Below are 26,293 nucleotides of genomic sequence, written 5' to 3'. Positions count from 1 at the left end.
GTCCATCACTCGATAATGAGTAGGACGTCTTCATGTCACCCTCTTATTCGTGATCCTGTTGATGGCTGATCAGCCAAATTCTGGAGCTGGAGAGCTTATCACAGAAGGGGCAGGTGTTAGTAGCGGTTGCAGGGGGTGTGGCAGTTTTTGATATTCTTCTACCTCTCCACCTGTCCTCATCTGCATTGCGACAGTACCCCTCAAATTACACCACCTCCTCACTGATTACCATTCTCCAGTGGGGACAGTCTTGGGCAAGGTTCTCTGAAGTGTTAGCACCGATGCTGCACTTTTTCATGCATGATTTCTGCAAATTCTTATATCACTTCCACTGGACTCCAACACCTCTCTGTCCTCCCTCCAGTTCAGAAAACAGAATCTGTTTTGGGAGGTGCTGATCAGACATCTGAGCCACGTGACCAGTCCAATGAAGTTGTTGATGAATTATAATGGCTTCAGTGCTGGTCATGTTAGACTCTTACAGGATGCTAGTATTTGCATGCCTCTCCTCCCAAGAGATATTTTGGATTCTTCTGAGGCAGTGTCCATGATATTGTTCAAGTGCCTTTAAATGATGCTTGAATGTTGTCTAGGTTTCACATGAATATAGTAGCATTGGAGCAACCACTGCATGGCATACAAAGATCTTTCTCTTGGGATTGATGTCCCAGTTCTAGAAGACCCTTTGTCTCAGGTGCATGAAAGCAAACCTTGCACAGCTCAGACAATGTTTGATTTCTGCATCAATGTTGACTTTAGTGGAAAGATGTGTTCCAAGGTATGGGAAGTGCTCCACATTTTCCAGAAGTTCTCCATTGACTTCAATAGAAGGTATAGGAGATTGTCCCATTAGTGAAGGTTGGTGGAGCTGGTATTCAGTGTGCTCTCATATGCTTCAGCAAATGCACTTAAGCTGGTCTGAAGGGCTGTGGGAGAAAAAGCAACAATTGTATTGTCATCCGCTAACTGGAGGTCCATGATCAATGTTGTGGAGGTTTTGCCTGTAGCCTTCAATCTCCTGAGACTGAAAATCTTCCCCTTCATTCTATAGACAATCTTCACCCCATCTGGAAGCTTGCCATCAGTGCAGTGAAGGGTCATGGTGAAGAAGATGCAGAACAGTGAGGGGGCAATGACTCAGCCTTGTTTGACTCCCACTTTGACTTCAAAGGGGTCACTTTGGGATCCATTAATGCTCAATACTGTGGCAGTCATGTTGTCGTGAAGCAGCCTTAAAATGCTAATGAATATATTGGGGCAGCCGATCTTTGAGAAGATGGTCCGCAGGGCACTACGACTGACTGAGTTGAATGCTTTGGTCAAGTTGATGAAACTCATAGATAAGACTTGGTTGTGTTCAGGATATTTTTCTTTCAGTTGCTGGTCAGTGAACAGCATGTCTGCTGTTCTTCAGAATGGTCGGAAGCCACACTGGGATGTTGGGAACATTTCTTCTGAGTGGCAGGAGTTGGTTTTCAAGAATTCAAGCTGAGATTTTCCCTTCTGTTGCCAGGAGGGAGATGCCACAGTAGTTTCCACAGTCCAACTTGAAAAGACCAATGATCAGTGTGTCTCTGAAATCTTGTGGCATCTGCTTCTTATCCCAGATCTTGAGACTCAGGAGGTGGAACTGTTTGTGGACATCTGGCTCACCTTATTTGAAGACTTGGGTGAGGATTCCATCTAGTCCAGTTGACTTGTTGCACTTCATCACTTTGATGGCAGCTTGGACCTCACTCAGGGTAAGAAGTGCTGCAAGATCATCTCTAGGTGGTTGCTGAGGGATTTGGTGAAGGGATTCTAGGACCATGGTGGAGGGTCAGTTCAAGAGCTCATTATAGTGCTCCCTCCACAGAGAAGCAATCGCTTCACTGTCTTTCAAGATTTTGGTCTCACTCTTGTGCTAACTGGATGATCTGTCACTAGAAGTTACTGTTGAAAGAGATGTTCCAGAAAAATTTCTGTCAACAGATCTCATCCTCACACAAATGCAGATTGCTCTGTCAACAGAGAGTGGCCAGACTGCCCTGAAGCTTTCTGAACAGAATGGGGCCCGGAGCCCTGTCAGACAGTGTCACATGGACGGCAAGCCCTTCCTGGAGCCCCGGTCAAGCACACCCTTAAAGGGACTCCCCCTACCCACCTTCCTTGCCCATCCTGAGGGTCGCCTACCTCACTGAAAGACATTATAGATCGTGCAAGCCTCAAATCCTTCCTGTGAAACTTTGACCTTTCCAGATCGCCATGGTGCCAGAGCAAACCCTGGGCTTGCGTTGGACCCTCTCACCCTGATTGCAGTTGTCCTCCACTTCCTCTGGGGGGGACACTCCCAATACCAGGACTGATGAGCATGCCCTCAGAGCTCCAGGGCCCCACCTGTGCTCACCCCTCAGGGTGATTAGGTGGGTCTAGAGGCACAGCACCAGTGCCAATAGGTGGGACCGTCTGGTTATGGGGCTGTTGGATGACCAGCTGTGGCTCCAGAAATGCTGCATGCAGAAAGACACTTTCCTGAAGCTCTGAGACTGGCTTGCCCCCACCCTCTGCAGACACGACACATGCCTGCGGCCCACCAGCCCTCTGAAGAAGCAGGTCACCATCACCCTCTGGAAGCTCACCACCTTCAACAGCTACTGCTCCATTGGGAAACAGTTGGGGTTAGGGAAGTCCACCATCGGAACCATCCTTATGCAGCACGTGTCAAATTTCAGCACTCCGCCTTGGAAAAGTTGGTGACCCCTGAATCTACAGCCTTAGCTAAAAGAGAAGAATGGATGGGTGCTGGGTTACCACTGAGGATCTCTGGGAGGCTGCAGAATACACATGGGGGGTGCAGGGGATTTCTTGTTCCCACAGGAGATCTGTCTGCTTTATCTAAGTTCCACAGTACAATAAACCCTTTCAGATCCTGCTAATGGAAAGGTTACAAGTTCACTCCCCCATGTGCGGTACACCGCACACACAACAGTGTCAATCCATAACAACACCTGTGGAAATTTGGCTCATTAGTCTGTCAGTCTGGCATCTTTCAGAAGAACTAAATTCTCCTGACCTCCAGCGAGTGCTGAGCCCCTGGCCCCGTGCAGTTACACCACACACGACAGCACTCACATGGATGATTGCTGCATATTGCCAATCACCTTGTGAGTTGGGTGATCCCTTAATCCCAGAAGCTGCACCAGTGTGAAGTGAGTCAGTGCAGAAATGCTACAGATCATTTAACTTTCAGGTGTTTTCCACTGGTGCTGGTAGAGCTAAAACATGTGACAGTCCAATCAACAGTGAATCCCACTTGATTAAGTGATCCTCTAGAGCTTTTACCAGCTGCGCTATAAACACTTCCCCAGCATGTGTCTTACACAAAGTGAGACTATTACCACCCAGAGCATTCAAGCTCAGCTTTCTCAGGGATGGATGATGATCACCCTCCAGCTTCTGTTTTAGTAGCTTTGGTAAGTGCACAGTTCCTATTGTATCAATTTCACTTTTATTAAGAGGGCATCTCAACTGCTTGAAATGTTTCATCTGTAAACAATTATAACCACATTTTTCTTTTACAGCATCATCGTCAGTTATTTAATATTGGTGCCAATGCCCTGGGAGGACGTGTCTCTGCCTTGTCGTTTTTGCAGTCTAGTGACTCTGTGATGCAAACATTATCTGTAGAGGGTGGGATTTGCCAGCAGTGGGGAACACAATCCCCAATGAAAGCCAGTTTGTGTTTTTAACTCTTTGACTGTGTCTGCACTTAGGAAATACTTCGAAATGGCCATGCTAATGGCCAAATCAAAGAATACGAATCAGGTGCTGAAATGGATATAGGAATAGCTGATAGGAATATGGGGATTTTGACATTTGCAGGGTCCTTTTGAAAGGGACCCCCATGTGGACAAGCCACGTGCAAGAGAAATGTGACACTCTCAAAGTGCCACAGCTGGTGGCATGCTAATGAGGCACTGAATATTCATTTCAGCACCTCACTAGTATTCTTCGATTCTGCCATTAGCATGGCCATTTCAAAGTTTTTCCTAAGTGTGGACATGGCCTTTGTGGTACTTTTCTGTGAGTGCCATTGATGTGTTGGGGGCCGTGTATGGAAATAAGGAACTTGGAATGGACATAATTCATCCAAACCGTGGTCTGTCGAAACCAGTAATCTGACAGACAGTCCCCAGCACCAAACACTGAACAGGAAGGGTGCAAGGAACCCTGGAGAGGCAGGTACTGAACAAGCAGACTATAGTTTGTAGCCAATGGGAGAGTGCACTTTAACCACTGAAATAATGACATGAACCTCCTGAGCCTCCTGCAGCTTCCAAGGCATGGTGCTTGCTTAGTGTATATGACCTCCCAAGGTGTCTAGCTGTCAGTGTCCCCCAAGTGTGACATTTGAGCTTTTTGACTTTGCTCCAACAAAACTGAGTGCCAGTGAGGGTTTTGTCTTGGTAATGGTCACTTTGGCTAGTTGATGTCCCTAGAGTCATGCACAGAAAGGAGGACAGGGCTTGTCACAGTAAACTGGACATGGCAGAAGTCCAGGTTGCAGGCAGCATGTGGTTGGTGCATACTCCATGTGCCACTGTGATGGATTTCTCCCAGTGTGCACAAAGGATGCATATGGAGTGAAGATGGCACACAACTGTTGTCCCTTAGGCTTCTGTGGTTCCTTTTCTCTTTATGGCCCCCCCTCCAAACATAACATCACGTAGAACAGAAGGTAAAAGCTGGTGTTTATTGCTCCAACAGAGCCGAGCTGGATTTTGTTTCCTGTTCTTTGACAGCCACCTTGTGTGCTTTCGGGGAAGTCACTGGAAGTCATCACTGAGCCATTTTCATGGACACTTCTCAGCCATATGACCACTCACAATAAGCATAATTGTTCTCCACTTGCAGGATTTTAATATTGCTGAGCCATTATTTTTTTTACGGTACCCCAAGCTAAAAGTCTCAGATCTGGATGCAGACAGAATCTTTGTTCTACTGGCCAATTTTTTTTTGGCTGATCCAGTGTCTTCATTCAGATCCATTTTAACAATTTGGCTTCATACAAGTCTTCAGATTCCAAGTTCCATCTCAAGGAGAGGGTGAGGTCTAGTGAAGGGCCACTCAGCAGAGACTCAGAAGCCCTGAGTTCTGTCATTGATCTCTTGCATGCTCTTGTACAAGCTGCTTACCAGTTCTTTGCTTTAGTTGACCCTTGGTGAAATTAGGATCTATGTCATTCTCCTTCTGAGCGTCAATCACTTTGAATCACTCATTGGCACTTGGGCTTTTTAGGAAAGCACTCTGAGAAACATGAACACAACGGTCTATATGGGAACAGGAAATTATAAGCAATGGAGTTTTACAACTTAGCTGGGATCTGTGAGTTGCACAAAGGTTTTTAATCAAGGAACCTGTGACACCCTCTCCCCACCTGATGCTTTATGGAAAGTAGGTTAATAATATAAATATGCATAACTTGGAGATGCTTTGAAGAAAATCATTTTTGTAACCTGCTGTTTTCAGTGCTGTAATATGCTGCACATTCTGTTTGTGTACAGTGGCATGTCTGTAGTGACAGAGAGATAGCCGTGTTAGTCTGTATTCTATCAAGACAAAACAGCAGTCGTGGAGCACTTTAGAGACTAACAGAAGACTAACATCACCTAATCAATTATTTTGTTAATCTTTAAAGTGCTCCACGATGCCTTTTTTGTCATGTCTGTAGTTGGACTTCAAAGTATTGCCTACATATTTGTGTGTTAAATGTTTGCCTCTCCGAAGATCTCAGCAGGAGGCATGGCTACCCTATTGTGAGAGTACGGCTTGCCAGGGAATAGCAGTACCTAGCAGACAAAAGGCCTCTAATGGGTGGCAACCCACATCTGGGCATCTTGTCTGTAAACTTGCAGTCCAGCGTGCAGCTATAGCTGACTTGGAGAGGTGACCTCCTCAAGTGACCATCTCCATCTTGGAGTATGCTCTTAAACAAAGAGAACAATGTATGTGATATCTAGTGACTTTATCTAACTTACTGATACAGGCTCCCACCATATTTTTGCCCATAAATTAAGGAAGTATGGACTGGATAAATGGGCTGCAAGGTACATAGAAATCTGGCGTGATAGTCGGGCCCAATGGGTAGTGATCAATGCTTTGATGTCTGGTTGGCATTCATTTTCAAGTGGCGTGCCCCAAGGATCACTTCTAGAGCCAGTATTGTTCAACATCTTTATTAATTACCCCAATGAGGGGATGGATTGCACCCTCAGCAAATCTGCAGGTGACATTAAGCTGGGGGGGACAGGTAGATATGTTGGAATGTATGGACAGAGTTCAGGGAGGCCTAGATAAATTGGAGGATTGAGCTAAAAGAAATCTGATGAGTTTTAAAAAAGACAAGTGCAGAGTCCTGCACTTAGGATGAAAGAATTCCCAGCATTTTTATAGGATGTGGACTGACTGGCTATGTAGCAGTGCAGCAGAAAAGGACTGGGCGCTTACAAAGGGATGAGAGGCTGGATAGGAGCCAACAGTGTGCCCTTGTAGCCAAGAAGGCTAATGGAATATTGGGGTGCATTAGGAGAAGCATTTTGAGCAGATCTAGAGAAATTATTATTCCCCTCTATTTGGCACTGCGGAGGACACATCCAGAGTATTGCGTCCAGTTCTGGGCCCCCAACTATAGAAAGGATGTGTATGCACTGGAGAGGGTCCAGCGGAGGGCAAAAACAAACAAACAAACAAACAAACAAAGATTAGGGGGCTGGAGCACATGACCCAGGAGGAGAAGCTGAGGGATTTGGGTTTAATTAGTTTGTAGAAGAGAAGAATAAGGGATGTTTTTATAGAAGCCTTCAACTTCCTGAAGGGGGACGTCAGAGAGGATGGAGAGAGACTTTGCTCAGCTGTGTCGGATAACAGAACGAGGAGGAATGTTCTCAAGTTAAAGAGTGTGAGATGAAGGATGGATATTAGATAATATTTTATTAGGAGTGTGGTGAAGCACTGGAATGTGTTACCAAGGGAGGTGATGAAATCTCCATCCATAGAGCTTTCTAAGTCTCAGCTTCACAAAGTCCTGGCAGGGATGATTTAGCTAGGACTGATCCTACATTTGACAGCGAGCTGGAGTCAATGACCTTCTGAGGTCCCTTGAGCACTAGGATTCACCAGTGCCAAATAGAAGGGAATAGTAACTTCTCTAGATCTGCTGGAAATTCTTCTCCTAATGCACCCTGATATGCTATTATACTTCTTGGCTACAAGGAAACACGGTTGACTTATATTTGGCCTCTCATCCACTTTAATCCCCAGGGTTGCGTACACACTGAGCCCTACTACCGGCAGCTTGATGAAAATGAGTGTTCTTGAAAATACAAATGGCTGTTCATTTCCATATTTGTGCAAGTCTGCCCCGTGGCAGAGGCTGGAGCTGGCAGAAAACAAGCAGTGTAGGTGTGGTTCTGCTGGCAAAACACCCCTTTGTTGGCAGCCACTTAGCCCTGATTTTTTTCCGGGCATAAGGGGCTGCCAGCTAGGGGGATTTTGCCAGCAGAACCACACCTACACTGCTTGTTTTCTGCCGTCAGGGAGCTCTTGTGTGACTATGCAAATTAGCTGCACAAATATGCAAACAATCAGCTATTTACATTTTTGAAACTGCTCTTTTATGTTAATCTGCTGGCACTATGGCTCAGTGTAGACACAGCCTAGGTTCCTTTCTGTGGCACTGCTACATGGCCAGTCAGTCCCCAGCCTGTAACAATGTTTGAGATTCTTCTGTCCCAGGTGCAGGAACCTGCACTTCTCCTTGTTGAACTTCATCAGATTTGTTTTGGCAAAATCCTCCAATTTATCTAGGTCACTCTGGCTGTGTCTACACGTGCCCCAAACTTCGAAATGGCCATGCAAATGTTTACTAATGTTTACTAATGAAGTTTACTAATGAAGCGCTGAAATGCATATGAGCTCATGGGAATAAGGGGACTTCGAAGTAGGCGGCGTCCTTTCGAAAAGGAGCCCCGTCTGGACGCGCCGCGCGGCGGCAAGGAGCGTCAAATTCGAAGCGCGGCTGCCGCCCGCATTCTAATGAAGCGCTGAATATGCATTTCAGCGCTTCATTAGTAAACTTCGAAATGGCCATTTGCATGGCCATTTCGAAGTTTGGGGCACGTGTAGACACAGCCTCTGGCCCCTATCCCTTCCCTCCAACATATCTACCTGTCTCCCTAGCTTCGTGTCATCTGCAAATTTGCTGAGGGTGCAATTCATCCCCTCATAGGGGTCATTAATAAAGATGTTGAACAATACCGTCCCTAGAACAGATCCTTGGGAAACTCCACCTGAAACCAACTGCCAAGTGGATAGAGCCATTACTCACTACCCTTTGGGCCTGACCATCTATCCAACATTCTATCCATCTTACAGTCCATGTATCCAATCCATACTTCCTCAACTTTTTGTTCCCTTCTAAAGTGTTTATTCCCTAGATGATGTACCCTTTAATTGCATCTGTTATCTGTGCTTTCGTTGGGGGAGACCACAAAATCTAGTTCAGTAAGAAAGAGTGGAAGGCGAGCTCCAAAGAGACGGAAGGTGGGTGTTAGTAACATCATCTGTTCACCATGTAACATTTCATGGGTAACTCTCTTACAGCACACTGCCACAGTACCAACGGGTCTGCAGAGCAATGGAAGAAAGGGACATATTTTCTGTCAGGAGGTCACTTTTTTCTTCACATTGTTTTTCTTGCAGGGAATGTGGTTTAAAACCTCACCAGGGCATCATGCCAACCTGCAATGAAACTGACATGAGTCCTGCAACATTCCTCCTGGCTGGCATCCCCGGGCTCACTTCTGATAGCTCCTGGATCTCCATCCCTTTCTGTTTCCTTTACCTCACTGCAATTTTAGGAAATGGTCTGATTCTATTTGTGGTAAAGACCCAGAAGAACCTCCATCAGCCCATGTACTTGTTCCTTTCTATGTTGTCTGTCACCGATCTTGGTTTATCTGCTTCCACCATGCCGACAGTGATCAGCGTCTTCCTGTTTAACAACAGAGAAATTGGCATGGATGTCTGTCTGGCCCAACTTTACTTTATTCACACATTCTCCGTCATGGAATCGTCTGTTCTACTGGCCATGGCATTTGATCGCTTTGTTGCAATTCGACATCCACTGAGATATGCCTCAATTTTAACCAGTTCAAGAATAGGAAAAATAGGTCTGGCTTCAGTAATCAGGGGCAGTGGTCTGCATATCCCAGCTGTCATTCTTCTCAAAAGGTTGCCGTACAGCAGAGTTCAAACTCTCTCTTATTCCTATTGTTTGCATCCAGATGTGATGAAGGTGGCCTGTGCAGACACTACGCCCCATAACATACTTGGTTTGTTTACTGTTCTTTCTACACTTGTATTAGACTCAGTGCTCATTGTATTATCTTACATCCTGATCCTTAGTACTGTGATGGGTATCGCATCCTGGCATGAGCGTCTCAAGGCTCTGAACACCTGTGTCTCCCACATCTGTGTCACCCTCCTGTTCTACATCCCACTGATCAGTTTGTCTATGATACACAGGTTCATGAAAAATGCGCTTCCTTTAAGTCAGATTCTTGGTACTTACCTCCACCTCCTTCTTCCCCCTGTGTTAAACCCCATTGTGTACTGCATAAAAACCAAAAAGATTCGTAAACAGGTCATGAAGATCTTTCAAAACTGTTCGACTAACAGGCTCTGAATGGGGCACTGAGTTGGATTTTTCATCATATCCTAAAGCTTCGGTGACCCTGAGCCAGCAATGGTTAAGAATCCATCAGGCTGATAAAACTAGAAACATGTAAGACCATTGTAGGGTGCGAGAAGAGTTTGTAATGGTCTCATGAGAGCAGATCAACCCCTCTGTGAACCCTCAGGAGAATCTAAACAGACCAGTCTGTGCAAGGTGAAAGCTGCAAACTGCCATGGGAACAGCTGCAGAACAAGCCGGGCTTGCCAAGATTTCAAGGCTACGCTGGCAGTAGGCCAGAAGAGATAGTGATAAGAAATGCATAGGCAATTTTAGGCAATTTTATGTTAATGAGCTCAGCTTTATCAGTTAGTGTTAGGAGGCCTGTTACAGAGCCTCTCCCCGAGCAAAGCTCCGGAGCGTCGGGTTTTCCCCCACGGGTGACTGAGGCGTCTCCGGGGCTCCCGCCGCGGGTGTCACGCGCTTTCATTAAACCAAATATAGCACTCACCTTCTGGGTGCAGCCTCGTCTCTGGGGAACCCGAGCCTGGTTGGCTACAACCATATTAGTAAGTATTGAAATATTTGGTAAGTAAATACATTTTGAGTTGTGCATCTATATTGTAAGAGAATCAGAAGTGGACAGTAATTGTATTTTTCAGTGTTTATCTATTTTTTATTAGAGGTTCAGCAATATGATCAAATTAGGTGGTATCTGCTAAAATTTAGATCCTGTCTCCAATATTCCCTTACCATAGTCTGTTGGTTCAGATACCAAAAGGAGATATTAACACTTTAATGATTCTTTTTTTCTCTTAGAAGTTTACAACAAAATACCTATAAAACATTTAAACAAAACAGCAGATTGACTTGTATATCCTCTGGACACTTGGTCTGTAGTCAGAGATTAAGTGATATTATTTAGGCAGAGGAAACCTTATGTTTTCAATGCATACAGAAGATGAATCCTTGCTCTAAGAGGAAACTTGATTCACCTTTAATCATGGTTTTGAAAATGAAGACTCCATAATAAAATGTCATTTCCAGCATTGGTACCTTGTTCTTAATTGTAAATTATGCTTATTAATAGTTACCTGTTTATTGAAATCTTCTATAATATGCCCTTCTTTAATAGAATTTGCATATTATGAAGTCTTTTATTAAACTTTTCTTCCTCCTTGTAACCCTCTTTTAGGTATTTGTAAACCACTATCCTGTCCCCTCTCAGTCTTCTGTTTTCTAAAAAAAACTAAGCCCAGTTCTTTCATTCTTCCCTCAGAGTTGATGTTCTCTACACCTTTAATCATTCTTGTTACTCCTCTACAGTTCCTCCTTTGGGCCCGACTACAGTGCAAAGGGAAAGCCTCTGGCACTGTTGGGGGGGCAGGGAAGATGCCAGTACCAAGTGAGGCTAAACAAGGAGCGATAGGCCTAAGGCTGCCTTCCTACTACAGCCAGGCTGCTCAGTTGGCTGAAGTATCTATAGCAATGGAGAGGAATATTTGCCGAAGTACCCCAGGCCAGTGGTTACAGTTCAGCTCCTTTTCTCTACATCCATGGTGCCCACATGTGCCTTAGTCAGGGCAGCCAGATGTATGGCCTTATTTCTGGGCCAGTGATCAAGACTTAAAGTGAAAGCTGGCACTCAAATGCACAGCCAATGAGTGTTCCACTGTGCCATGAGGCATAAGATGGTGGTGTCAGGAGCTCTGAGCTGGGGCATAAAGCAGATTGTTCTCAGGGGTTGTGTGAGTGGCCACCCCAGGAGTTCCCCTGTATCACTGAAGTGAGGAAGGTGCCTTTGAGGAAGCCCCCTGCCCTGGGTCCTTGCCCAGCTTGGGGGTTAGGTGGGACTCTGTTGAGCCCATAGAAACTCTTGTGTCTCCTCAGTGGGCTCAGGCTCTTCCCTGATTTACTGACTAAGGGGCACATGTGGCCTTCATCCAGGGGCTGTTATCTAGGAACCAGCCTCTGAGGCCAGCTGGTTCAGGACACTCAAGCCCCAGGAGCTGTGTGGGGCCTAGCCCTAGCAATGTGGGCTTGAGGTACACAGCAGATGGGGTACCTTTTGCCATCACCACCTCATCCTGACTGGGGTTCTACTCCCATCTCTGGAGAGTCCCTATCACATCCTCCACTTGCTGTTGCTGCTCCATCACCCTGGATCATGGCTTCCCATCCTCCCTGTCTTCAGATAAACCTTTTCCACCTTGTATGGTCGCAGCGCAGACAGCAAATGCCCCCCGCTACTGCAGGTCTCCCTGCTCCCATTGTGCACAGTTGGGGTTCCTACCCTTAGCTCCCCAGCTCTTACCATCCCTATTTCCTTAATGGTCTCCTATGAAACCTTTCCATGGACAACCCCTCCCCATGGTCTGTTCTGCTCACCTAGACTGGGCTCCCGCCTAGCCCCTCTCCCCCGCTCCTCACTGCGAGAGTGGTCTAGTCCCCAAAATGATGGGGACTAATTTAGCTATAACCACTGAAGGAAGAGCTCTTGGATCCATTGTGGAAAGTTCACTGAAAACATCCACTCAATGTAGTGCAGCCATCAAAAGTGCAAACAGAGTGCCAGGAATCATTAAGAAAAGGGATAAAGAATAAGACGGAGAACAACGTATTTCCTCTGTATATATCTCTGGTATGCCCACGTCTTGACTGTTGCATTCACACGTGGTCACCTCATCTCAAAAAAGATATCTCAGCACTGGAAAAGGTTCAGAAAGAGGCAACAGAAATAATGAAGGTTTTGGAACAGGAGCCATACGCAGAATGATTAAAAAGACTGGTGAATTTCAGCTTAGAAAAAAGAAGACTAAGTGGGGATGGGATAGAGGTCCATAAAATCATGGCAAGTGTGGAAAAAGTGAATAAGGACAATTTTCAGAGGGGTAGCTGTGTTAGTCTGTAGCCTCAGAAACAGTGAGAAGTCCTGTGGCACCTTACAGACTAACAGATTTTTGGAGCATAAGCTTTCGTGGGCACAGACCCACTTCATCAGGTGTATCATGGGTCTTTGCCCACAAAAGATTATGCTCCAAAAAATCTGTTAGCCTCTCAGGTGCCACAGAACTTCTCATTGCTTTTAAGGGCAAGTTATTTACTTGTACTCCTACAAAACAACTAGGGGTCACCAAATGAAATTGAGGGGTAGCAGGTTTAAAACTAACAAAGGGAAGTTTTTCTTCACTCAGCTCACAGTTGGCCTGTGGAACTTTTTGCCAGAGGATGCTGTGAAGACCAAGACTTTAACTGGTTAAAAAAAAATAAAGAACAAAAAAAAAATTAAAAAAACCCCCCTAGATAAATTCATGAAGTTTAGGTCCATCAATGGCTATTAGTCAGTGTGGGTAGGATGGTGTCCCTAGCGTCTGTCTGTCATAGGCTGGAAATAGATAACAGCAGAGGTATCACTTTAATGGACTACCTGTTCCATTCACTCTCTCCAGGTGTGCATTGGCCTCTGCTGGCAGACAGGATGATGAGCTAGATGAACATTTGATCTGACACAGTGTGGCCGTTCTGTTCTTAGACTCCCCAGAGTGCTCACCAGAGCAGCTCGCCCAGCCCCCCAGCCATGCTTCATCTCTTCCCTATCACTGAGCCATGGGCTTACACAGTGCAGCCCTGCACTGACTATTGCTGGCACCAGAGACCTGGCCTGTCCTTTCCACCACCTGGGGTGAGGCTGCGCCCAGCTTCCTTAAAGGTGAACTCTACCTTGACAGAATCCAGATCCCATTGTGCCCATGTTGGTTACAAGGTAGTGTGGTTAAGTATGGTGAAACTTTTGAATGCATTACCAAGAGAGGTGGTGGAATCTCCATCCCTTAGAGTCTTTTAAGTGCCGGCTTGACATGGTCCTGGCTGGGATAATTTAGGTGGGGTTGATACTGCTTTAGGCAGGGGGCTGGACTAGATGACCTCCTGAGGTCCCTTCCAGCCTTAGAATTCTACGATTCTATGACTTTCCCCCGGCACAGGCCCTCCCAATCCAGCTGCTACCTGAAAGGCTCTGGTGTCATTTCACCGCTGGATGGGCACGGAGAAATGCAGTGAGTTCTGGACCCAAAAGAAGTTGCAGCTGAGACAGTCTGTTATTGAGTTTTGTGTCCCAAAAGGGAGGCCACTGGCAGTGTGATGCTGTGGGACATGTACTGGTTTCTGCAGAGGGAGGGTGCCCCGGCCCCACTCTGTCCATTCATGTAATACAGGTGTGCTCTGTTGTCAGGTAAGAATCTCTTGTGAGTTCCCCTGAGCAGCCAGAAGAAATGGGCACAGGCATCCTTCACTTCTTTGAGTTTGAGGCCGTTGAAGTGGTTTGAGGCAGCTGAAGTGGAGGACATCTCCATGGATGAACATTTACCCTGTGTTGGAGGGCTGTTTAGATGTGCTCCCCATTCGATGAGCTATGTGTTGGTGGTGAGACGTAACAATGGGAAGTCTGTGAAAAGGGGACATTTTGGCAACCATGTGCTGGGTTTTCCCATTAGCCCAGGGAGTTTTTGACCTTGGTGGACAGTGACAGAGGTGTGTATAGTCTGTCTCTGTTTCCTGTACAGACTGAGGTGAAGCACGTATGGAAGCACTGCTTGTGAAGCCTCTCATGAGCTATTACAGCCGTGCCTGTCACCATATAGCCCAGGAGACGGAGGTAGTTCTTGGTTAATACCTGAGGGGTGTTTTGCACTGGCTCCATGAGTGAGACCAAGGAGAAGAACCTGTGCTGAGGCAGGAGGGCTTTGATGAGTCAAGGCCAGACCCGTGTTATTGATCAGTCTCTGGCCTTCACCTGGACGTTTGTAGGAAAAAGAGCAGAACATGATCCCTGAGTGCTCACAGCTTAAAATAGGCACTCAGAGGTATAGGTATCTGGTGCAGTAGGCAGGCCTAAAGGAATTGAGTGGCACCCCGCAGCTGGCAATACAGACATCACTCACCCAGAGTTTAGTAATAACACTTGTATAGTACTCATTGTCAAGAACTAAGCAAATACAACTTAGATGGGGCCACGATAAGGTGGGTGAATAACTGGCTGGGTAACCTTTCTAGGGGAGTAGTTATTAATGGTTTGTATTCATGCTAGAAGGGCATAAACATGGGGTTCCACAAGGATCTGTTTGGGGACTAGTTCTGTTCAATGTGTTTATCAATGATTTAGATATTGGCATAGAAAGTACGCTTATTAAGTTTGCAGATGATGCCAAGCTGGGAGGGGTTGCAACTGCTTGGAAGGATAGGCTCAGAATTCAGAATGATCTGGACAAACTGGAGAAATGGTCTGAGGTAAACAGGATGAAGTTTAACTAGGAAAAATGCGAAATAATCCACAGAAGGAGAAACAATCAGCTTCATACATATAGAATGGGAAGCGACACTCTAGGAAGGAGTACTGTGGAAAGGGATTTTGGGGTCATAGTGGACAAGCTAAACATGAGTCAACATGTTTAGCTCATGTGATGTTGTTACAAAAAAAAAAAAACATGTTTCTGGGATGTGTTAACAGGAGTATTGTAAGCAAGACACGAGAAGTCATTCTTCCACTCTACTCAGCACTCATTAGGCCTCCGTTGGAGTATTGTGTCCAGTTCTGTGCATCACATTTTAAGAAGGATGTAGAGAAATTGTAGAAGGTACAGGGAAAAGCAACAAGAATGATTAAAGTTCTAGAGAACATGAGCTCTGAGGGCAGACTGAAAGACTTGGGCTTGTTTAGTTTAGAAAACAGAAGACAGAGAGGGGGCATTAGTGGTTTTCAAGAGGAGAGAGAAAATTTGTTCTCCTTGGCCTCTGAGGATAGGAGAAGGAGCAGTGGGGTTAAACTGTAGCAAGGGAGGTTGAGATTAGACATTAGGAAAAGCTTCCTAACTGTCAGGGTGGTTAAACACTGGAATAAGTTACGTAAGGAGGCTGTGGAATCTTCATTTCTGGAGATATTTGAGAGCGGGTTAGATAGACACCTATCGAGGATGATCTAGATGGTGTTTGGTCCTAGCAAGAGGGCCGTTAACTGGACTTGATGACTTCTTGAGGTCCCTTCCAGTTCTAGTGTTCTATGATTCTGAGTGTATAATCAGTGTGTCTCAAAATAATTTACAAATGACATCAGTCCCTCCATTTTACTGAGGGATAAACTGAGGCACAGGGGTGTGAAGACTCAGCCAAGGTCATGCAACAGGCCAGTGACAGAGTAGGGCTTAGAATTCAGGTCTTGTCCAGTGCTCAAGCTAATGGGTCACATGCAGGCATCCTTGGTGAGATGCCTTTTTCAGCTGGTTACCCACACTCAGAAATTCTGCACAAGTGTTTGAGGTAAGAGGAAGTGGCAGGCCAGCATCATAGCAAGTACTCCAGAGATAACAGTAGTCGACAGTGCTGGATGGTGTGAAAAGCATAGCAGCTGCGTTCCACCTACCACCAGCAGCAACCACCCAGTGGTGAGCATATGAGAAAGTCTCACTTTGTTTCCTTATTTGGATAAGATAGATAATCTCACTGGATGATGGGCCTGACTCTGCCACACTTTGCTCCTCATGTCATCTTTTAAGTCTGCTCAAAGTGGGTGCAAACACTACCAAAGCCAAAGGGATGCATTGTATTTTAGGCAGGTATGAATGATGAGACAGGTGCAGGGCCCATGGGAACAAGACCCCTCAACCTGCTTTTATGTGGGATCATCTTCCCCTGGAATCTCCGGACGATCCTCCTGCGGATCTGCTGCGTCTTCACGCTGTACACGATGGGGTTCATCACTGGTGGGACCAGCACATAGACATCAGCCATGAGGACTGGGATGAGGGGAGAGGCATGTTCCTGAAAACGGTGGAGCATAGAGATGCCAATCATCGGGATGTAGAAGGTCAGGACAGCACAGATGTGGGAGACACAGGTGTTCAGAGCTTTGAGGCGCTCCTCTTTAGAGGCGATGCTCAACACAGTCACTATGATCATGATGTAGGACAGGACGATGAGCAGAGCATCTAGGCCCATTGTGGTGATGACCACAAACAAACCATAGATGCTGTTGATTCTCCTGTCAGAGCAGGCCAGCTTCATGACATCCTGGTGCAGGCAGAAGGAGTGGGAGAGGATGTTGGGAAGACAGTACCGCAGCCGCCGGAGGAGAACGGATGTCGGCATCACCATGAACACGCTCCTCCCTACCAATGACAGCCCTATCCTGGCAACAGTGGCATTGGTTAAGATAGAGGCATAGCGCAGTGGCTGGTGGATGGCCATAAGTCGGTCAAAGGCCATGACCAGCAGCACAGCTGACTCCATGACGGAGAATGTGTGGATGAAGTACAGCTGGGCGAAGCAAGCATCCACATTCACCTCTCTGGAACTGAAGAGGAAGATACTGAGCATTGTGGGCAGCGTGGAAGCTGACAGGCCCAAGTCAGTGAGAGCCAGCATGCTCAGGAAATAGTACATGGGCTGGTGGAGACTCGGCTCTGTCCGTATAATGAACAGGATGGTGCAGTTCCCTAGGATTGCTGCAATATAAATGGCGCACAAAGGGATGGAGAGCCAGCTGTGTGCTTCTTCCAGTCCTGGGATGCCCGTCAGGAGGAAGACATCAGGACTGGCTGAGGTGTGATTGAAGGTGGCCATGGTGACGGGTTCGGGATGTAGATGTCGTTTCCTAAAACGAGAAGCAAAGCTGGTAGTAAAGCCATAACTCTGAGCTACAGAACCTGTTCACAACACAGGATAAATCTTCCCAGGTTTAATTCCACTGATTCCAAAGCAGTTGCTGCAGGGTATGAATTTGGGGTTCTCTATTACAGGAGTGCAAAAAAAAAAATCTTGTAACAAACAAAAATCTACCTACAGAGAGTAATATGGATGAGGAGGGGACATCTAGTCCAGTCCATGGCATGACAGTAGAGTAACTTTTCCTTCCCCTGAACTTCCCTCTTGGAACAGTGTCTTGTCAAGCTCAGACTAGCTCTGAGACCCTCACAATCTGTGACGGGGATTAGTCGTATGAGGTTTTGCATTCTGCGCATCACTTGCTACTTCTTCTGATGCAGCTAAAACCAGCCCAGTCACAGGCGAGCAGTCTCCTTCGTGGCTTGTCAGGAACAAGACATCATCCAGGAGTACTAATATGTGACAGCTATGAGTGTCAATTAACAAATCTCCTGTCTCCTGCTCCTGTCATTAGCCACAAGCAAAAATAGACATTTAGTACAGGTTGAACCTCTCTCATCTGGCACTCCCTCATCCAGCAACATCCATAGTCCAGCATGACTTTCCTTAACCAGGTGACCGCTTGTCAGAGATGTGGCCAAGTATCCGGTGGTCCTACAAAAATTGTTCACAGCCACCACTCCTGACTCTCAGTGTTCTGTGCTGTTATTTAGCTCTAATTTAACCCTAAATGTGTCGTTAGAGCCCAGTAAGCAGTGGAAGTGCTGGTAATGCTGCCAGATTTTGGTGACCTCCTGTGGTCTGCCAAATTCTCTCATTTGGCTCTAGTCGGCTCCCAAGGGTGTGGGACTAGAGAGGTGCAACTCGTACCAGGGTGTGGCAGCCCTGCTGAGTAAGGGCAGGGTGCAGGGCTGTACCCTGGGAAGCTGTGACTCTGAAAGGGATTACGGGGACATAGTGGACAAGCATCTCAACACAAGCTACCGGAGGGAAGCTATGAGGCAAAGTGCTGATGTGATGATCACATGCACCAACAGGGTCAGGGAGGGAATTTAACCCCTATGTAGGGTCAGTGGGACTGACCCTCTGGGGCTGCATCCAGCTCTGGGGTCCTCATTTTAAAAAGGATGTTGGGAAATTAGAGAGGGTGCTGAAAACAAATGGTTTGAGGGAGAGAGAAGATGCTTTGTGGGCAACTTAAAGAGCTAAGTCTGTTCAGCTTAAGGAAAAGGAGAAGGACAGGTGACAAGATTACAATGTGTAATGACCTTTATGGGGAGAAAAAGACGGGTGCTACAGGACTTTTAACCTGGCAGAGAAATACAGAACAAGAACCCAAAGCTGGAAGCTGAAGTCAGACAAGCTGAAATCAGGAACGATTCCCAATTTTTGAAATGAAATGGAGATTCATCATTGGAACAAACGGCAAAGTGAAGTGGCAAATTTTCTAGACCAAACCGGCACACCTTCTGGAAGGTGTTTTTAGCCAAGTACGTATTATGAGCTATTGGGATCCATAAATAGGCATTTGCAGAACAGGAATGATTTGTGCTAGAGAGGAGGACAGAGGGGAGGACTTAAAAGGCCTTTTTAGCCTTTACCCTAAGAATTAAATCATACTCTGTTGTACATTCAGTCCAGTGTGTTGGCATCCACAGCTATAAACTCCCCTGTCCGAACCTTGTAGGAGTAACGGTGTGAAATTCTATGGTTGGCATTGGCAGGAAGTCAGACCAGCTTATCCTCAGTAATAAACACAGATCTCACCCTGTTGGATATTAGACCATTCTAAGTGCATATGAGACTAGGTGTGAGTGATCATGGCATACTTTCATTTTTCGATGAAAGCAGAATATACTCCTGACCTGGCAGATGTGTACACATGGCATGTTGTGGACTCTGTGTGTGCTTGCAGAGGAATGGGACACTAATGGGGGAATCCACTCAGGGTAAAACTCTGAGGAGAAGGCTTGTGTAGAGTATTATCATGCTACCGATATAGGGAACATTTCCTTTCCAGCCTCTGAGTGTGTGAACTCCCCTTTGATATATTACTGCATTAATGAATCCTCAGGCTACACCTGGAGGCTGATGAATCAATAGCATTGGCCTCTCTCTCAGAATTCTGCAAGACTGGATTACTCTGGAGAAGCCACTCCCCCCCGTCACGCTAGTACTAATCTGGAGTCAACCCGGGAAAACAATGCCAGACGTATGCCCATGTAACCCAGATCAAGGTCCGACGCCATGTATTGCTCTGAAGGAATCAACACACTCACCAAATTCAGGCCTGAGCAGAGAGGTGGAAACAAGGCAGCTCTTTACCAGACAGGTGTGATATGCTGCAGGGCTTTCACACATAGCATGCCGTGCCTGACAGCTCTTCCGGTGGCACTGCTTATATTCGTACTCTCAAAACTCCCCAGGTGTTGCTGATCTTCGGGGAACAAAGCATTGTGTGTGTTCATTAACCCTATATGTGCTGCAAACCAAGCACCAGGTCCATAGCTAGTTGTGATCAGCACGGCTTCATGGACCTCATTGGAACTGCCCAGATTTACCCGAGTTGAAGATCTGGCCCATTGACATCAGTGGTGCAAAACTGACTTACACCAGCTAAGGCTCTGGTCCATTTGCACTGCCAGATAAGGATCTGACCCAAAACTATTAAACCATAACCAGGGAAGCCACATCTGTTTGCGCTGCTATGCACACATCCAATCACAGAACTGGAAAGAACCTCACGGGGTGATCAAGTCCAGTCCCCTACCCTCACGGCATGACCAAGAACTGTCCAAATCATCCCTGAAAGATGTTTACCTAACCTGATCCTAGGTACTTGAAAGCTGTAATCATGAAATACATTTGAGGCTCGAATAAGGATCAAACTCACAACCCCTACTATAAAAAGCCACTGACAAGCAGGGATTTTCCGAAAGCATAAAATATGTTAAAATGGGCTTGAATCAAATCATAGAAATGGGAGGGTCCTTGAGAGGTTCCTGAGTCCTTCTGGTGTGCCTATTTCCCCATGTTCTTCTCCAGTCTCCACTCTTGCAATCTCCTCCATTGGAAAAACTAATCTCCCACATAAACATCTGCCCATTTCTAAAGCCAAACCAAAGTTTTCTGGGCTGTGGTCTTAGCTCCCCAACCCTGTGTTTCCTTTTCCGCTTCACCTGGTTTTTTTTTCACATGTTTTCTCAGACCCATGGTTCAGCCAGGATTGGAACTGCAAGTGCAGCAAGCCTTTGAACTGGGGACATCCACAGTTAAAAGCAAGGTCCAGCGAGGCTGAGCGAAAGGCTCTCGCTGGGAGCTACAGAATCAGACAGAAACTGGAAACAGAATTCACACAAAGGGGAAATTATTGTAAAGGATGAGGGACCTGAGTGAAAACTGCTCCCAGGGCTTGAGCAAGCAAACCTCTCCTCCCAGAGTCAGGTAGTAGAACAAAAAATATCCTGAGAAAGAACCTGGAAACCCAGAGCCAAAATTGCTGGACCAGAGCCAGCCAATTTCTCTTTGGATCTTGAGGAGTGAAGTCCGGGTGCCTGTCCAGATGAAACAGAAAAAAAAAAAATCCTGTGGCACCTTACAGATTACCAGATATTTTGGAGCATAAGCTTTTCTGGGCAAAGACCCACTTTGTCAGACGCCTGGCTGAGAAAGCACCACTACCATGGACAGCTCACTGTTGGGAGCTTATCGCAGGCAGGAATGAGGCAAAGGGTTGGCTGCTGAAGACCCAGGCTTGACTGATGGGAACAGTTGTAGAAGCCTGCACTGGGTGCTGGAAGGACTTTATTGAAACAAAGCCCACTTGTAAAGGCAAGGACAGTGTGGGGCCATGGGAAAGTAGCCCAAGGAGCAGACAACAGCTATTTATGGGGTCCCTGGGCTGGAATCCACCATAGTGGGCAGGGTAGGTTCCCACCAATTAACAAGTAGCTACTGTGAACAGGGAGTACTGGGTCCAATTCTGGGTGCCCCATTTCAGGAAAGATGTGAACAAACTGGAAAAAGTTGAGCGAAGATCAGTACAAAAGAATATCTGCTTAGAAAACATGACTGATGATGCAAGACAAAAGAAAGTTTTGTTTATTCTGGAAAAGAGAAGACTGAGAGAGGACATGACTTATCAAGTACCTAAAAGCTTATTAGAAGAAGGAGGGAGAAAAAATATTCTCCTTGAACCACAGAGGATAAAAGAAGTTGTGGGTTTACATTGCAGAACAAGAGTTGTAGGTGGGATAGTAGTAAAATTCCTACCTGTTAGGGTGGTTAAGCACTGGAATAAATTGCCTAGGGAGGTTGTGGAATCTCCATCACTTGAGATTTTTAACAACAGAATAGAAAAGCACTCATTAGGGATTGTCCAGATGGACTTGATCCTGCCGTGAGTGCAGGGGATTGATTAGATGACCTCTTGGAGGCTCTTCCAATACTATGATTCGTATGAACAACTCCATTTCTATGATGAAAAGGCGGATGAAGCAATTCTTAGGGCCGGTTAGATGCTACCTGTATTTTGTACCTAACTTTGCCACACTCACCTCAGCACTGACAAACATGAAAAGAAACATTGACCCATAAAAAGTCCACTCATCAGAAGACTTCCAGGCAGCTTTCCAAGCCCTGTAAGAGTGATTGATGTGGTAGATAGGCTTACACCAGTTGGACTTTGCAAAATGTTTCATCCTCCAAATGGAGTACAGAGGTAGGACTCTGTACAGAGTGGTGCCTTCTTGGTGGAAAGTGCTACTGACAGGACCCTTGGTTGGGACATTATGTTGCGGGAAGATGCAGTTCCCAATATCCAACCTACCAGACGCCTGATGTTCATGGCCCAGCTGACTACTAGTTTGACTCTGGGCATCAGGGGCCATTTATTTGACTCTGGACCTTAGAGCACGCTGCTGTCTCATTGTCTGTGGCCACTAGGCTACACTGCTCTGATGTCAAGGGTTGTATCACTGACCATGGCAACAGGGCAATGCAGCCCCAAGCCTGGAGACCGCCCCGGGGATGCAGTCCTGGGGATGTAATGCCCCCCACCCTCACCCCTTAAAGGGAAATGAGTAACAACACCATGGCATATATTGACCTGGAATGTGGGAGACCTAGATTCAAATCCCTGTTCCAGGGAATTTCTATGAAGTGGAACAGCTCCAGCTCTGAATCAGATAGAACAGAGATCTGGGGTTTGGGTCTGGCACATCTCCCTTGGGTCTCTGAAAATAAAGCACTGCCCAACTCCTGATCCCAGCAGGAGGGATCACAGCTGAGAATCTCATGTGCAAATAGTCTTCTGTCTCCAGGCAATCAGCCAGACCACCAGAGGCCAAAATCAGTGGGAGTTAGATGCTTAAGAAACTTCCTGAATCATTCAAATCCCCATTCCTGCCTGCTGTTGGAAGGCTCTCCATGGACATGTCCATGCTGAGATCTAGGCAGCACAGGTCTCCTCAGACAACCCTTTGAGGACTCCTTCACTATGAGATATCTGGGAATGAAGATTTTAAAATATGGATTCCCTACAAGTGCTGTTTACCATCCTTTATAGTTACCAGTGGCCTGAAAAGTTCATGAGATATGAATGCATCATCCTGCTTCTTTCCAAATACAGCACAGAGAGGCTTATTAGATATGTTTGTCTTTTTTGCATCCCTAATAATAATGTTACCATCTCCACCTATTAAATATTTGTACCACTCTGTGTATTTCCTTTCTTTCTAATATACTGAAAAATCTTCTTATTTTCCTAATCCCTGCTAACCGTGGATTTGTTTCTTGGTGCTTTGCTTCCCTTATCCTTTTTCTGTACTTCATAACCTCTCCTTTCTATCAACTGCTACCCAGTTTACCTGCTTTGTAGGCAAGTATTGATGGTATTCTCCTGTCAAAGGACAGAGCGCAGACAGCCACCCTCAGCCTTCTAGACGTCATTGCACTTCTTAACCCTTTTGGCAATGAGATACTGCTGTCTCACAATAAAGGCAGTGAGAATGTGGTGGGATTCATTAAAGTGGTTTGAATCCTTCTTAGAAGGTCACACACAATTAGCAGTGATGTGAAACTGCACCTCCATCTCAAGACCCCTCCCTGGTGGAGTTCCACAAGTCTGAATACCCTCTCTCGGGTTTTACAACACCTCCATGCAACCACTATGGGAGCAGGTCCTACAACTTGGACTCGAATGCCAGCAATACATAAGTAGTAGTGAGTTCCTCCTGCCCTTCGTACAGAACCAAGCCTGGATCACGATGATGTCTCGGTTCTTTGCCTTAACCTGAAACTCAAACCATGCTTCCCAGCTACGACACGCTAGTAACTTGAAATGGGGTGACCATCTGTCCCGTTTTTGACAGGATGGGCCCGTATTTGGGACAGGGAGATGTGGTCACAGTAAACATGAAGGACTAGCAAAATAGTTTATTAGGTGACCTTTCGTGGGACAGACCCACTTCTTCAGACCATAGCCAGACCAGAACAGACTCAATATTTAAGACACAGAAAACCAAAAACAGTAAGCAAGGAGGACAAATCAGAAAAAGATAATCAAGGTGAGCAAATCAGACTGTGGAGGGGTGGGGGGGAGGGTCAAGAATTAGATTGAGCCAAGAATGCAGACGAGCCCCTATAGTGACTCAGAAAGTTCTCAACACGATTTAAACCATGTGTTAATGTGCCGAATTTGAATATAAAAGCCAGCTCAGCTGCTTCTCTTTCCAGAACGGTGCGATAATTCTTCTTCAGTAACACGTATACCTTGAGGTCATTGACAGAATGCCCCATTCCATTAAAATGTTGACTAATTGGTTTGTGGATCTGGAGTGTTTTGATGTCTGTTTTGTGCTGACCCTTTGTCTAAGGGAGTTAGAAGTTTGACCAATATACAAAGTATCTGGGCATTGTTGGCACATGATGGTGTATATGATGTTAGTAGAGGAGCATGAGAAAGTGCCCGTGATTCTGTGAGTAACCTGGTTAGGTCCAGTGATGGTATTTCCAGAGAAGATATGTGGACAAAGCTGGCAGCGGGCTTTGTTGCAGGGAAAGGTTCCAGGACTAGTGTTCCTGGGGTATAGACTGTGGCTGTCAGTGAGGATCCTCATGAGGTTGGGAGGTTGTCTGTAGGAGAGAACAGGCATGTCACCCTGGGCCTTCTGGAGTGTAGCATCCTGATTAAGAATAAGTTGTAGGTCTTTAATACCTCTCTCCGGTGATCCCACTTTGGAACTCCAAAGAAAATTACAACAACTACTGAAGGAACTCCCTGCTGCTACTCGGGACCTCATTCACTCAGACGCACCATCTGAGCCGCAGCCTGGATTATTCTATTTACTTCCCAAAATCCACAAACCTGGAAACCCTGGACACCCTATCATTTCAGGTATTGGCACCCTTACCACCAGACTATCCAGTTACGTGGACTCCCTCCTCAAATCCTATGCCACCAACGCTCCCAGCTATATCCGAGATACCACCGACTTCCTGAGGAAATTACAAAACATCGGAAAAGTTCCTGTAATGCCATCCTTGCCACAATGGATGTAGAGGCTCTGTACACTAATATTCCACATAAAGACGGATTACAAGCAATCATGAATACCATCCCTGATGCCACCACAGCCAATCTGGCATCTGACCTCTGTAACTTTGTTCTCACACACAGTCATTTCTGATTTGGGGACAATTTATACCTCCAGATTAGTGGAACTGCTATGGGCACCCACATAGCCCCGCAATATGCTAATATATTTATGGCTGACCTGGAACAACGATTCCTCAGCTCTCGTCCCCTATTACCACTCCTCTACTTAAGATACATTAATGACATCTTTATGATTTGGACCCATGGTACAGAGGCTCTAGAAGAATTCCACAGAGATTTTAACAATCTACACCCCACCATCGACTTATGCCTCAATTACAACATGCAAGAGATACATTTCCTGGACACTACAGTACTAATCAAGGATGGCCTGATCAGTACGACACTGTACCGAAAACCTACTGATCGCGAAACTTATCTACACCCTTCTAGTTTCCATCCTGCACATGTGACTAGATCCATTGTTCACAGTCAAGCTCTTAGGTACAATCACATTTGTTCTGATCCAACTGACAGAGACCAAAAACTACAAGAACTTTACCAAGTATTCATAAACCTGAATTACCCACCAGGAGAAGTAAAAAAACAAATTGACAGGGCCAGATGAATACCCAGAGATCAGCTACTCCAAAATCGTCCCAAAAGAGCCAAGAACAGAACACCATTGGTCATCACCTACTGCCCCCAACTCAGACCACTGCAAAAAATTATTAAAGACCTACAACCTATCCTTAATCAGGATGCTACACTCCAGAAGGCCCTGGGTGACATGCCTGTTCTCTCCTACAGACAACCTCTGAACCTCATGAGGATCCTCACTAACAGCCACAGTCTATATCCCAGGAAAACCAGTCCTGGAACCTTTCCCTGCAACAAAGCCCGCTGCCAGCTTTGTCCACATACCTTCTCTGGAAATACCATCACTGGACCTAACCAGGTTACTCACAGAATCACGGGCACTTTCTCATGCTCCTCTATTAACATCATATACGCCATCAAGTGCCAACAATGCCCAGATGCTTTGTATATTGAACAGACTTCTAACTCCCTTAGACAAAGGGTTAATGGGCCAAAACAGACATCAAGACACTCCAGATCCACAAACCAGTTAGTCAACATTTTAATGGAATGGGGCATTCTGTCAATGACCTCAAGGTATACGTGTTACCGAAGAAGAATTATCGCACCGTTCTGGAAAGAGAAGCAGCTGAGCTGGCTTTTATATTCAAATTCGGCACATTAACACATGGTTTAAATTGTGATGGGAACTTTCTGAGTCACTATAGGGGCTCGTCTGCATACTTGGC

General features: G+C 46.0%; 2 protein-coding genes across 2 annotated transcripts; one reads left to right on the top strand and one right to left on the bottom strand.

Moving 5' to 3' along the window:
* The first annotated feature begins 8,794 nt into the window (after nucleotides 1-8,794).
* LOC142007673 (olfactory receptor 51G2-like) lies at nucleotides 8,795-9,724 on the top strand. The gene has a single exon (XM_074984361.1). The coding sequence runs from the start codon at nucleotides 8,795-8,797 to the stop codon at nucleotides 9,722-9,724; it is 930 nt and encodes a 309-aa protein (XP_074840462.1).
* Nucleotides 9,725-16,312: 6,588 nt separating this feature from the next.
* LOC142007672 (olfactory receptor 51A7-like) lies at nucleotides 16,313-17,326 on the bottom strand. The gene has a single exon (XM_074984360.1). The coding sequence runs from the start codon at nucleotides 17,324-17,326 to the stop codon at nucleotides 16,313-16,315; it is 1,014 nt and encodes a 337-aa protein (XP_074840461.1).
* Between the last annotated feature and the right edge of the window lie 8,967 nt (nucleotides 17,327-26,293).

The sequence above is a fragment of the Carettochelys insculpta genome, chromosome 1, assembly GCF_033958435.1.
Source record: "Carettochelys insculpta isolate YL-2023 chromosome 1, ASM3395843v1, whole genome shotgun sequence".
In the NCBI taxonomy this organism is placed as follows: domain Eukaryota; kingdom Metazoa; phylum Chordata; order Testudines; family Carettochelyidae; genus Carettochelys; species Carettochelys insculpta.
The sequence above is the reverse complement of the archived record's forward strand: the minus strand, read 5'-3'. Positions and strand labels throughout refer to the sequence as shown.

Excerpts from the sequence above, each read along its gene's own strand:
- LOC142007673 (XM_074984361.1), top strand. The coding sequence starts at position 8,795 with ATGAGTCCTGCAACATTCCTCCTGGCTGGCATCCCCGGGCTCACTTCT.
- LOC142007672 (XM_074984360.1), bottom strand. The coding sequence starts at position 17,326 with ATGGCCACCTTCAATCACACCTCAGCCAGTCCTGATGTCTTCCTCCTG.